At 34.7% G+C, this 13520-nt stretch overlaps 1 protein-coding gene across 5 annotated transcripts in view; it reads right to left on the minus strand.

The window, feature by feature from the left end:
* Positions 1 to 13520, minus strand: part of LOC105195836 (papilin) — an 85484-nt gene that overhangs the window by 11017 nt on the left and 60947 nt on the right. For 4 of the 5 annotated variants that reach the window (XM_039448639.1, XM_039448640.1, XM_039448642.1 and 1 more), the window contains exons 9-27: positions 12234 to 12406; positions 12009 to 12144; positions 11481 to 11824; positions 11222 to 11401; positions 10924 to 11097; positions 10539 to 10721; positions 10204 to 10345; positions 8391 to 8533; positions 7733 to 8153; positions 7218 to 7577; positions 6415 to 6969; positions 5998 to 6334; positions 5790 to 5914; positions 5031 to 5234; positions 4235 to 4633; positions 3719 to 4075; positions 3320 to 3496; positions 2754 to 2933; positions 149 to 319 (exon numbers count right to left, since the gene is read on the minus strand). In XM_039448639.1, coding sequence (XP_039304573.1) covers positions 149 to 319; positions 2754 to 2933; positions 3320 to 3496; positions 3719 to 4075; positions 4235 to 4633; positions 5031 to 5234; positions 5790 to 5914; positions 5998 to 6334; positions 6415 to 6969; positions 7218 to 7577; positions 7733 to 8153; positions 8391 to 8533; positions 10204 to 10345; positions 10539 to 10721; positions 10924 to 11097; positions 11222 to 11401; positions 11481 to 11824; positions 12009 to 12144; positions 12234 to 12406 — 4761 coding nt within the window. The remainder of the gene's footprint in view (positions 1 to 148; positions 320 to 2753; positions 2934 to 3319; positions 3497 to 3718; positions 4076 to 4234; positions 4634 to 5030; positions 5235 to 5789; positions 5915 to 5997; positions 6335 to 6414; positions 6970 to 7217; positions 7578 to 7732; positions 8154 to 8390; positions 8534 to 10203; positions 10346 to 10538; positions 10722 to 10923; positions 11098 to 11221; positions 11402 to 11480; positions 11825 to 12008; positions 12145 to 12233; positions 12407 to 13520) is intronic. The other variant, XM_039448641.1, reaches the window with a different exon arrangement.

Below are 13520 nucleotides of genomic sequence, written 5' to 3' on the forward strand. Positions count from 1 at the left end.
GTACTTGTGCTACAATATATTACTTGCTAAAAGTTTTGCTAATTGATCCAGGAATTACAGAAATGTGATTTTAAAAATATAATAATGTGATTTGAACATAGAAAAAGATGTTATTAAGAAAGACGTAAAGTAAAAAATGAAATCTTACCAATTTTAGGTGGACAATCAGACTCGCATGCGTCTCTAGATTCAAAATTATTTTTATTCCCATTACAGCCAGTGTAATAGAATGGCATGCAGCGATTCTCCGATTGATCAAAGTACCATCGAGATTGCTTCTCCATGCATGTACCCTCCGTCCGCGGTAACGTGCAAATATCTGTTAATTGCATTAATTATTACACCATGCAGAGTTAGATGAGCCCATTAACCAATCCTATTCCAATTCCAGTTGTTTTACTATACCTATTGTTAGTTAAAAACTTCTTATTCCTGTTAAGCAAATAATTTAGCTACTATTTAACAGCTATAAATATGCACATTCAAGTCAAATTATAATTTATAAGAATCTATGCTTGCTAATTTTACTCTGTCACCGCCATATACATTAATGTTATAAAGTTATGTACATACACATATGTAACGAGAAAAAGAAGGAGAAAAAGTATTATTTAGAAATTATTATATATAATTAAAACTTGTAAAATAATATATAATATATGTGATATGAATAATTTATGATAATGTCATTATCAAGTCTTAATTGACAATCAAATTTATCATGCTTAATTTAGCTGCAAAAAATGTAATTTTAGCACTTAATGTAAAATGTAATGTCCCAGCAAGCGGTAATGGATTAAAAAGGATTGAAAATTTTTTATTTATTTTAATTCATTTAAATAAAAACTTTTAATCCAATAGATAGAAAAGATAAAAAAAAATCAATAATTTGGTTTCGGCAAAATAAATCACACGAATCAACTTCCATTCATTTGAATCCATTTCTGTTTACTAGAATAATACTTTACGTAAAGAAATCCTATGGCACAAAAAGATTAAAGGTTTCATATTTTTATACTGACAATGAGTTGGACAAGATTATACAAGTGAAAGTGTGCATACAAAACAAAAATTGTGTAAAAGCTAATGCGCAGTCGTAAATTCTGTGCGTGATTATATTATTCCATTTTTATATTGCTGGCAATATGTATAAACGAGTGAGCGTCGAATGAATGAAACACACTATTTTCTATTACCGTCACCTATGAGCTAAAAAAAGAGGAAAAAATAAAATTGACGCTTTTTGAAATCGAGCAAACGTATTGAATTTCATGTCAGATGGCGCGTGATGTCACCACGAAGCAGTTAAGCTCTTTTTTTCTTTTCATTGTCATTGCTGTCTATACCTTGTGAAGGACAACGCTGCTGGCAGGCAGCGAGAGTACGAAATCTATTGGCATTGCCTTTACAACCGCCGTAAACGAATTGGCTACAAGTGCCACGCTCGGCATCGTAATACCAGCGCAATGCCGAGCCCGGACAGGGTCCGAGATCTCTCTTCATAGCGCATACGTCAGGCAGTTTTACTGCAAAAGTTCCTCCATCACTATGCGATCGAGCGCGATGAGAAACGACTATAGAGAGATGTTTAGAAGTAACACTGACAGCAAGCAAATTTTGAATAAATTTGATTGAAAGATTACTTTTCACTTTTAATAGACTTATGTGTGCCGAATGATCTCGTAATACTCTTTTATTATATTATACATGAGACAATTAAAAAGAAACCGGAATATATCGACCGCGGTATTTTGATTGCCTCGTATTTTTCATATGGTCAAAATTGTAGCTATTATCAAGTTTTTAGATATTAATTCCTATCACAGAAATTACCAAAGTATAAGTCGCGATTCATTAGTGAATCGCAAAAAATTAAGTGACAATAGAAATCACTAAATTTCGAAATAAACCAACTCTTCGTGCATGAAAATTCGCTGTCGACGTTAAACGACTATCATCAACAGATATAAGTGCATTCTTCACATCTTCATACCTCTACTTATGTCTACATTAGAGAAATTAAAAAGTAGAATGATTAAAGTAGCATAAATAAGAGTGCAAATAAAAATAATCAATTTATCCTACTTTTTCTCATATTTTTTTATATTAAAATTAGATGGGTCGTGGATGTTTGCCATCTCGAAAAAGGGGTCGCGGTCCATAGTAAATTTGGCAAACCCTACTATCTTATCCTTATGTTAAGTTTTATTTAGATATTATCTGACAGATTTTTTCTTTGTATAAAATAACAATTTCCTTTATTTTTGATAAAACTTGAATAAACTTTTAAATCGGATATCTGAACGGAATCTAAAATATCTGAATAAAATTTACATAAAAAATTCATACGTTATACATTATCAATTGTATCAAACGAGTGTGGATCACATCTACAATAAATTAAGTGAATATTAGGTAAAATTTGTTAAGTTAATTATCATTGTCAGAAATATTAAGTCAAAAAATATAAATTCCAGCGTTTCGTATAAATAAAACTATCGTTACTATTATAAATTAATTACTCCACATTTAAAATCAATTTTATTAAAATTACGTGTATCTCATTGATAGCAAAGATTTATCAAATAATAGATATTAAGTAAATATCTCATTAAAGTAATTTTAAACTATATTTTAAGACGAGTATCGTGTAGATAAACTAATTACTTTTTGTATATAAAATACATGAAATTTTAATGCACATGAAAAAAGCAATAGAAAACAACAATAGGAATAATGATAAAGAAACGTACCTTTCCTTCGACCTGGCTGTAAGCATTGTTGATGGCAAGCGATTTCTGTCGGGAAGTTGTTGTCGTTCGCTTTGCAACCACCGTATATGAATTGTTCACAAGTCTGCGTTTCTCGATTGAAGTACCATTTTGTGAAATTACCTGCGCAAGGACCTGCTTCTTTTGACTGTTCGCAAGGATCTATAAATTTAAATGATAAATTTGCAACTGTTAGCTGTTTAATTGATTCATAAATTCTCTCAAGTGTATTACGCTTTATCTAATATTAGATTAAATTCAATCCGCTGTAGCAAAAAATCACATAATATCATAGATGGTACAAAGACATCACTCTGTGACAAAGCGAATCATTCGCACGTCACCACGTCGTATACTTGTACTTACTTTACATCCCCCAAAAGAATCACACGTCGTGATGTTACGTGTGATTCTTTTGGGGGATGTAAAGTAAGTACAAGTATAAAGTAGAATTTATTTAAATACACATATTTAAGCAGAAGAGCAGAATAATTAGAATAAGAATGTAACAATCACAAGTATACGTCGTTATTGATAACCTTGCTTACCGATGTCGTCCGGTGTGACGCAAAGTTCTTCGCACTCTTCCCTTGTTTTAAACTTGTTAGCATTGCCGAGACAACCACCATAGACGAATTGACCACACTGTTTTCTGCCGGCATCGTAATACCATGTTGGATGATATCCTTCGCAAGGACCAGCGATTTTTGGTAAGAAACAAGCAGCTAAAAATATTTTATTATAAATCAATAGGAATGTATAAATGATGAATTTTTATGCAATATTTTAAATGAAAACTATCAAATTAAGTAGTTTATCATTTTTGATTCTCTTTTAATCTTATATATATATATATATATATATGTATGTATGTATTGCAGAAAAGTGTAATATGCGCAACCATTAACTATTGCGCAAAATAATGCACAATATACGTATACGTTTACCTTTTCCTTTCGGTTGAACGCAAACTTCTTTGCACTCCTCCTGTGTTTTAAATCGATTTTCGTTACCCTCGCAGCCTCCGTACCAAAATCTTGAACAACCACCGTAATCGGTATCGTAGAACCACTTGACCGTAAAGTCTCGGCAAGAGCCCCTGTCCTTCTTCAAGCCGCATGCAGCACCAGGCATCGAAGGTACGGTGAGGCAACCTTCAAAGTTCTCTCCTTGAGCTTCCTCGATTCCATCTGGGCAGCAACCGTATTGCGACGCGTCACAGGTGCATCCCGCAAAGTTTGGTCCTTTAGCTGGCGTTCTACCATCCGAACAACACTTGTATATCGTGTTCTCGCATCCGCAACCTGTGTACAAACATTCATCTCATAATTTTCTACTCTTCTTAAGCTTGAGACTTGAGTTCGCTCGAGTCTTAACATTTATCTTACAATTAGTTAAATATTATCTATGTATGTACATGTGCGATTGTACGATATACGGATCGTACATGTATAGACCGTTACCTTGACCGTGAGAGCCCTTGGCGATAGTAATGCCGTCGGGACAGCATCCAAACTGGTAAGTGTAACACGGGCATCCTTCGAAATTGGATCCGCTGGCGGGAGTAAACCGATTCGGACAGCAACCGTGAGGTGTGTATTGACAGCCACAACCCTCGTTGTTCGGTCCACGTGCCGCTGTCGTATCATCCGGGCAGCAACCGAATCTCGTGTATTGGCAGCCGCAACCGTAAAAGTTTGGTCCGCGAGCTGGTAGAATATTATCCGGACAGCATTTATACGGAGTCGATAAGCAACAACCCTCGTTATTCGGTCCATGTGCTGGCGTTACTCCATCTTCGCAACATCCATAAGCACTGTCGTGGCATGGCATGCGACAGCCATAGTTATCCGGTCCGAGAGCTATGGAAATTGGAAATAATTGGAAATAACAAAATATTAAAACGTATATAATGTATATTTCAAAATCGGCTAGTTTCAAGAATCGTCAGTTTCTTTCGATACGTTCCAATTATTTATTGAACGGTCGATTAATGACATAAAATCTATCAATGATAAAAAAATAGCAACAATACATGTAAAAAGCTATTTGTCTTTTATATAACACTTTCTCTACAAAAGTAGAATTACAAAATTCTACTTTTGCACATTTAATAATGAGTTTCAAGATGTAATAACGCGACAATGCGATGTTAGTTGCTTTTTTCGATTCAGTAAATTTTGCGAGCAATTAACTACTTTCAAAATTAATGTCGTATAAACTTTATTATATTAATTTATTTATTATTACGCAACCAACCAGGGGAAACACCGTCCGAGCAACATCCAAAGTAGGACACGCTGCAGTTTTCGACATTAATGACTCCGCATCCCTCAAAGTTGACGCCATTTGCGATAGTGATACCATCGGGACAACAACCGTAAGTGCTGTTTGCACAATCTTCGCGTGAAAATGGCGTTGTTATTTCATATATCTCCGTTCCAGTGACTTCTTCCTCGCATCCTTATCACAACATATTATTATTTGAAGCATTCGAAAATATGTATAATAAAAACGCATAATATAACTAGATCTGATTTTAGAAAAAAATTCAAGTAAGGAAATATTATACAAACATGCAATATATAGCATAATCGTATTGCACAGACGTATACGATTATGTGCGCCGAGAGGGGGGAACAAGGGGACACCCCCCTGGCTTATGAAATAACAAATAAGTGGGGAAGGAGAAAATTCCAGAGGAAAAGAAAAAGTTGCGTAATATAGAATATAATTGTTTCAATTGAATAGAAACTCAATGTATTTACAAATCGTATTATTAGACGGTCGGCCGTCTTCAACAATACCTCGTCAGTGGCAAAGATCAAAGAATTGCGCTATTCTTGTCAATCTAAAGCTTTAACCATAAGTGAAAATCCTCGCCATTCATTTGCGTCAGTTGACGCACGAATTTCAATTCTTCTGAAGGTATTTTCCCGCAAATAATTCTGGCAGCGCGGCGCGGCGCCCATGTCATGCGCCAATTTATATTACGCAGAGAGATGAAATAGTACATACCTTCGCCATTAGGACCTGAAGCGGCTTTAACGTCACCTGGGCAACAACCAAACTCAGTGATGTTACAACATCCCAGATAAGCCTTTCCACTAGCTGCAGTCTCATTGTCTGGACAACATCCAAATCTACGCGATTAAATGCACACAAGTAAATTATAAGATTATACATTTAAAACGTTTACTGGATAAAAATATTTATGAAAACCAACTCTGTTTCTTGGCATGGCTTCTTGCATCCGTCGTAATCATTGCCTTGCGCTGTAGTAACACCGTCGGGACAACAACCAAAGAGTGATTCGTTACAATGAGAATCCGGACAACCTCTGTTCTTGGGGCCGGTGGCTTGTGACACGCCGTCGGGGCAACAACCATATCGTGTCTCGTTGCACGTGTGCGGTGTTGGGCAACCTTGACCAAATGGTCCCTGAGCAGCGGTGATATTGTCGTAACAACATCCAAACGGCGTTTTCTTGCAGCTCTTCTTTGGTTTGCATTGCCGTTTGTGTATCGTTGTTTCTGGGAAGCTGGTGGTCCATATCTCTGTGACTAAAATTACAAATTTACATAAATAAAAAATAAATAAATAAAAATAAAAAAAAAACAGTTTTATTATCGAAATTACTTACTATGAGTCTTTTCAGTAAGATCAGTTTCTTCACTGATCGTGGAGGACGTTATTTCCGTCTCACCGGATACTGTTGTTTCGAAGGACGATGTGACAGCCGACGACGATTCAGTCGTTTCGCCTGACAAAGTTGTGCCCAACTCGGTTGTCATAGCTGACTCGGTAGTCTCCGTAGAAACCGTGACGGAAGACTCGCTGGATTCTGTTGCGTCCGATTCAACGGTCGGGCTTAAGGTCGTAATATCACTAGTTTCAGTAGTCAGTCCGGATCCCGTCGTCTCAACTGATTCCGTACTAATTTCGGACTCGCTTGTCCCTCCCGAGTCCGTAGTTTGTTCCGATTCAGTTATTTTCGTTATTTCGCTACCGGCAGTTTCACTCTCACTCGATGGACTTATCTCAGAAACAGTAGTGTCTTCCGTACTATTGATTGTACTGTAGCTTTCGTCTGTTTGACTCGACGATATCGTAGCGTCGGTACTTAGTTCTTCCGAGCCAAAATCAGATTCCCCTTGTACTTTTAATTCGGTTGTGGATGTCATCTCAATTGCTGTTTCTGCGAGATATTATCACTTAATAATAAATTACTGTTTTCCACTTTTGATTTACCGATAATTAAAATTATTTTAATTTACACTTATATTAACAATAAAAATATGTATTTTTACGTTAAAGATGAAGATATTGAAAAACTCAAACAAAAAATATTTTTGAAAAATTCTAACTCATCTATTTAAATTTGTGAATAATAAACTCACGACATTTGCAGAACCATGTTAAACGATTTCAAGATTTAAAACTTACCGGAGGTTTCGCTTTCAGTCGTTTCTGTTTCCCCCGTAATTGTAGTCTCTGTCTCTGAAGATAATGTATTTGGAGACTGCGTTGACTCTGTCGTATCTGTGGATTCGGTAGTCGGTGTTGTTTCAGTCTCTGTAGAATCGGTCGTTTCAGTCGCTGTATCGGTTGTCTGTGTTTCTATCAACTCGGTTGTGGAAGAAATCGCGGTGACATCGGTATCGGTCGATTCGCTTGTATCTGTCGTCGTACCACTCGATTCGATTGTTGTTATTGAACTTTTACTATCGGTAGATTCGGTATCAACATTGCTAGTCAATTCGCTAGAAACGGTAACGGAATAATCCGTCGATTGTTCCGTCATTCCTGATTCAACATAAAAAAAAAAAAATTAATAAATACATATCGCTGATACGAAAGACTGATTTTATCAACGACACAAATGATTCACAATATTATTTATTAAACAATAATAATGATTGTCTTAGGAACTGTAACAAGTATGTTTGACAGAAACGTACCGTCGGATGTTGAAACTTGAATTTCTCGAGTAAATTCATCCGTAGGTGTGCTCGCGCCAGATCCTTCTTCAGAGCTTGTACCGGACCCTTCGAGCGTTACGTCAGTTTCTTCGGTAATGTCCGACTGTTCTGTTACCTCTGTTCCGAATTCAGTTGTGCCAATTTTGTCTTCCCTCGTAATTTCGCTAACTGGACTTTCGCTCTCTTCGACAGCAGTATTGATAGTGCTATCAGTGAAAAAGTCAGTTTCAAACATGGTAAATTCGTCGTCACCGCTACCTTCACCACTACCCAATTCGGAAGGTGATATATCGCCTCTCGTAGAATCGCTAAACATAGTATCGTAAATGTCACTTCCGGTAAATAGCGAACTCAGAGACGTTGCTTCCGTTTGCTCGATTAGTTTGTCCATTGTCGCTTTCTGAAAAGAGAAAAGACGCTTCAGTGTTACAACTATCGATCCTCGCGGTGAGACGCCAAATCGAAGGAGAGAATCGCGTTACCAGATTATTCCGCGCATAAGGAAAGGTTGATTTGATTCGTAAATCCGAGACGACTGCAGTTTGAAACGGTGGCACAATAAGAAGAAACCAAATTACCAAGTAACTTAATCGCATCTAATATTTGATTAAGTGCGAGACGACCTAGTTTCACTTACCCCCTCAGGAATATTAAATTTAGCGGCACCTCCTTCCTCCTCCTCCTCCTCCTCCTCCTCCTCCTCCTCCTCCTCCTCCTCGCACTCTTCCTCCTCCTCGCCTATCGTTTTCCCATCTAACCCGTCATCTGTAGGTGTCACGCCTGCGTTTAACAAAATACTAAATTTACATAAATTATAATTTAAATTCCTAGCAAATGTTCTTTAAAGATATGCACATGAAAATATTCCTGTAACGTTGGAGAATTCTATGCGTGCACTCTATTTATCGTTAACTAGTTTCGAAAGCACAGAGGAACTTAATTTTCCGTGCTACAGAGAATGAGTGATATTTTATTCATGGTGGATGGTTCGTGTTGCCCTTTAGAATATGGTAAGTGCTAAGATTTAAATTTAATACCACGAACCTCATTATTTTCACGCCTGCTGTTCTACGCATATTCAATATTTTATGCTCCTAGCCTATAATGAAAAGGTTTACGTCATAATAAATCACGTATCCTGCGTTATGATGAAGCAAAGGTTAATACACTCTTTATTATCTCTGGTAATGAAAATGACATCTAAGAGATTTTCAGGAAGATAAATATAGACAAATGGAATTTATTTTCCAAATAAGATAATTTACATTGTTAGTGGATTATGTATTAATATGTATCTCTTTTTTTCTCTCACTTGTATCTCGTACATATTTTTTTTTAGAAAAGATAAGAAAAAGTTTGTATATTTTTTTTCTATTTTTGTTTATAAAAATACGTTTTAATAGTATATACTCTCTAAATTTTTTGGAGTGGAATTTTATCTAAAAGAGTGGAATTCCACTCTAAAAGTGTGAAAATCCTGCCACTCTTTATCAAGACTGGCAGGATTTTCACACTTTTAGAGTGGGATTCCACTCCAAAGATTTTAGAGAGTAAATAATATTAATTAAATAAATTTAAAAACAGAGAAATTTAAATAATATATTTATTAAACTTTATTAAGCTTGTGTAGAGTCACTATTATTATAAATCTTTAACTTTGTTATTTTTTTAAAATTAGATTTTTCTTTTGTGTAAAAAGTATTTATTTCAAACATAAAGTTAGCAGGCTTACATCAGTCACAGCGGTTTTTAGTTTTTGAATAACAATTTTTAATTTTTACAATCTCTCCGGCTTATTCGAACTGCGTGCCACATATTCATCAAACTTAAAATATAGTCATGAGCTGGATTAGGTATTATGTAATATTAATCGGAAGAATTTATAAAATCCCCCCTTTCCTGAAAAAAATTTTTTTAAGATTTTTATCAGTCTCTATTTAATTTATAATTATTTATTGCACGTCTGAAAATAACGTTTATTTTACTTATATTATTGGGAGAAATATCACCATATAATATACCTCGGTAGTCAAATTAGTAGGACGTCCGCACGTCCAATGTCGAGAGATCCAGATTCGAAACCTGAAAGCGTTATTTTTTTTCGCAAAAGTTGTAAAATTATTTAAAATTTTTTTTCGGGAAAAAGAGGATTTTATAAATGCTCTTGAAGCATTAAAAATTACATGTTTCAGCTTCATGACTGTGTTTCAAGTTCAACGAATATGCGGCACACAGTTTGAATAATCGGCTAAAGATTGTAAAAATAATTGTAAAACAATTATTATTTAGCACTAAAAACCGCAATGACTAACATAGGTCTGCTAACCTTACGTTTGACATTTTTGTCAGTCCGTATTTAACTTATTATTGTTTATTAATTTCATATCTGTGTGTTAAATATTAAATTATTTTATTTAAAAATGTAAAATCCAAAATTATTAAACCTTTACCTTCTTCGCAAGGCTGATCATTGCATTTTTCTGTAGAGAACATGATGCTGTCAGCATTACACTGACTCACAGATACAGTCCTGTTGTCCTTCATACAAATTACTTTACGAGTCATATCGCCACCGTCACACTGCTTCGAACACTGCAACAATTACAGAATGATCGATGACATTGTTAATTACATATTTCACACAAAAAAATTAATAAATCTAAATTATAATATAATATAATATAAAGTTTTATGAAAAACCACAATGGTAAATTTAAACAAGGCAGTCTATCTAAAAATAAGAATTTTACGAGTGTTCAGAAATAAATCAAGACTAAAGACAAACCTTGCTCCAAGGTCCTGCGAACCATTCGCCCTTGCATGGTTCTTCAGCGGTACAATTTTGGATATTTTCAAATTTCTTTTCAGGATCACAATTTTCATCCGAAACCTTCTTCACGATATCATCGTTAAAAGTGCCACAGAACACTTTGCGCGTTTGAACGCCATGTCCGCATTTTGCTGAACACTATCGAAATATTAATAAAGATGAAGATAAAATAATATTGTATCGGCATACATTTGATTCAAAGCGCGCCTCGATGAGAACACTTAATTCAGAGAATATGACTAACGTTTAGCCAATTTATTATATATGTACATACATCTATATACTTAAAAGTACATTTTTAGTTAAAAAAAAAACGCAAAAAAAATTTTTGTTTGTTTACCTCGCTCCATTGCGAAGTGAACCATTGAAAATCACAGCTCTTGGGTTTTTCACAGTCTCTTTCCAATTCTGGTTTTTTGTCTGTATCACACAAATCGTCTGGATAAACTGTGCCATCTTGAATAGCGCAATAGGCAGTTCTGGTTTCTTTGATGAGATCACACTTTTCCTCGCACTATCGAAAAAAGGTTCTCAAATTATATTTGTTTGTTTAAAATTTAAAAAATATAAAGTATAAAGATAATTTTGTTAATCTGTTTAATGAATAAAAATGTCATTTGTAGGTTCAAGGAACTCACTCCACTCCAATCCGAGGTAATCCAATCAAGACCAGCGCAAGGTCTCAACTCGCAAGCTTTTTCACGTTCGGGAATCTCCGTTTCACATGCCCCATCTTCTAGCACTTGAATCTTGCCATCCACTTTCTTGTAACATGTGACTGTTCTAGTTTGTTTACCAGGTCCGCATATATGATCGCACTAGAAAAAAATTTGTTTTCCTTTTATCATAATTAAATTGTAATTTAATATTGCCAAGCGTGATAATACGATAACTTACAGGTTTCCAGGGCCCTTCGTGCCACTGTGGACAATCCACATCTTTGTTGCATTCCTGCTTGGTAAGTCCTTTCGGTCCGACTTTTTCCAGACATTGAGAATCGTCCACTACGGAAGCTATTCCACCCGAGATGACCTGCTCGCATTTAATCTCTCTAGTCTGTTCACCCCCTTCACCGCAATGTTTGGTGCAAGTTGACCATGGGCCTTCTATCCAAAGAGGCGAACACGGTTCTTCATTACAGCTTTGAGTGTCAGCCGGTTCCAATTGCGGATCGCATAAACTTTCGTCCACCGGCTGATTATCGCGTCTTCGTACACAGGCAACCCGTCTCGATTGATAGCCTTAAAAATTAGACGAATGGATAAACGACGAATTTGTCCTCGTTCAAGTGCAATTATTAATTCAACTGTTACGGGGAAGAAAAACAGTTGCTTCCAGTAGACAACGGAAAGAATAAATTTTAATGAATAAATAATAAATATTCAACTCGTGAAAATTTAAAATACTTTTATAATTTTATAATACCTCCACCGCAACTAGCGCTGCAACTTGAGAATTCATCGGTTACCCAAGTATAACTATCTGGATCAGTACGAGCCGAGAACTTTTTGGGTATGCTGTACTCGTAATGCACTCCCACGTTGCGATCTTGGTACAACAACTACGAAAGAAAAACAGTTTGTCATTAATATACCTACGTAATCCTTTTTATTCTGAATATTTTACTAGCAAAAGAAAATCGATACAAACCACAACATAAATCGGCTCATTTGTAGGTCCCAAAGCCGTAATGGTATCAGGTGCTGCAAATCCTTGAGGATCTCTAGCGTAATGAAAGATCGTGCCGGAAAAGCGCAGGCTGCGCGGGAAATCTATTCTCCAATTGCCATTTAAATAATAATATCCAGTTGTGTTGCGTATGGCTAATTAACAAATTTCAAGAATATTTCGAATAAGAAACTGTTGAACAATTTATATTTATTATAATAATTATATTTATTGATTTTAAATTATTATATTTATTAATTTCAAATTATTATCAAAATTAATCCTAGCTTGCCATATCTATTTTTACTTATCTTCCCCGCCGTGCCGTACCAGCTGGGTCTATAGAACCCTGTAACTTTGTCACGCTCTGAACAACTCTGAACAGAAAGTATATTTTTTAACTCAAAATATTTGAAATTGATAGCCGATCTCAGAGTCGGATAAGGAAGACGATAAGCAAGACTCAATTCAAAAATATTTTATTTTCAGGTAATTACAATTGTTAAAAAAAATTATGTTACAAAAATTCACAAAAAATGACTATCACAAATTTTTTAATTTAACCTTGAAGCAAAAAACCAATGTAGTTTTCAATTAACTCCCTTTGTATTAATAAAAAACATAGTACAATATATTATAAATCGCTCCAGAAAAAGTTGAATTATTTGAAGTATCGAGAATCGACATTTTTGAAAAGTCAACAAATCATGATTCTACAACTAACGAACAAAATTTTAATATTTGAATAATATAAAATGGTTATAATAAATAAATATTATTATATATGTATACATAAATATAATTAAGAAGCATAAATCTCAAATAGTCTCAGAAGTTTTACAGTGTTTGCGCCTATAACTTTCAAAACATGAAAAAAGTATTACGAAAGTACGTAATAATGTGCATACATTAAAGTAATTTTTTTTAATTCTACAATTTTATGTCTTTTTATACTATTTGAAACCCAGTAAACATATATTTAGTAAAAAATAAAGAGCTATCCAAAACGCTAAAAACTTATGAATTATCCATATAAAAGTACCAGGTATCTTTTAAACTTTTGCAAAAAAATGTCCTTGCAAATTTATCGTATCTATAGATAAAGTTTCTTCTTTGAATCTCAATCCGAGTATTCAGATAATATTATAAAAGAATCACAGCAATGTAAAAAATTGCACAAAGTACGTCGTATCCTGGTTTAACAAGCTAGGATTAAATTTATGACATTATTACGCATACATTTATTTTACTTTTTGATATTTATACAAG

This window comes from Solenopsis invicta, chromosome 4 (genome assembly GCF_016802725.1).
Source record: "Solenopsis invicta isolate M01_SB chromosome 4, UNIL_Sinv_3.0, whole genome shotgun sequence".
Classification (NCBI taxonomy): domain Eukaryota; kingdom Metazoa; phylum Arthropoda; class Insecta; order Hymenoptera; family Formicidae; genus Solenopsis; species Solenopsis invicta.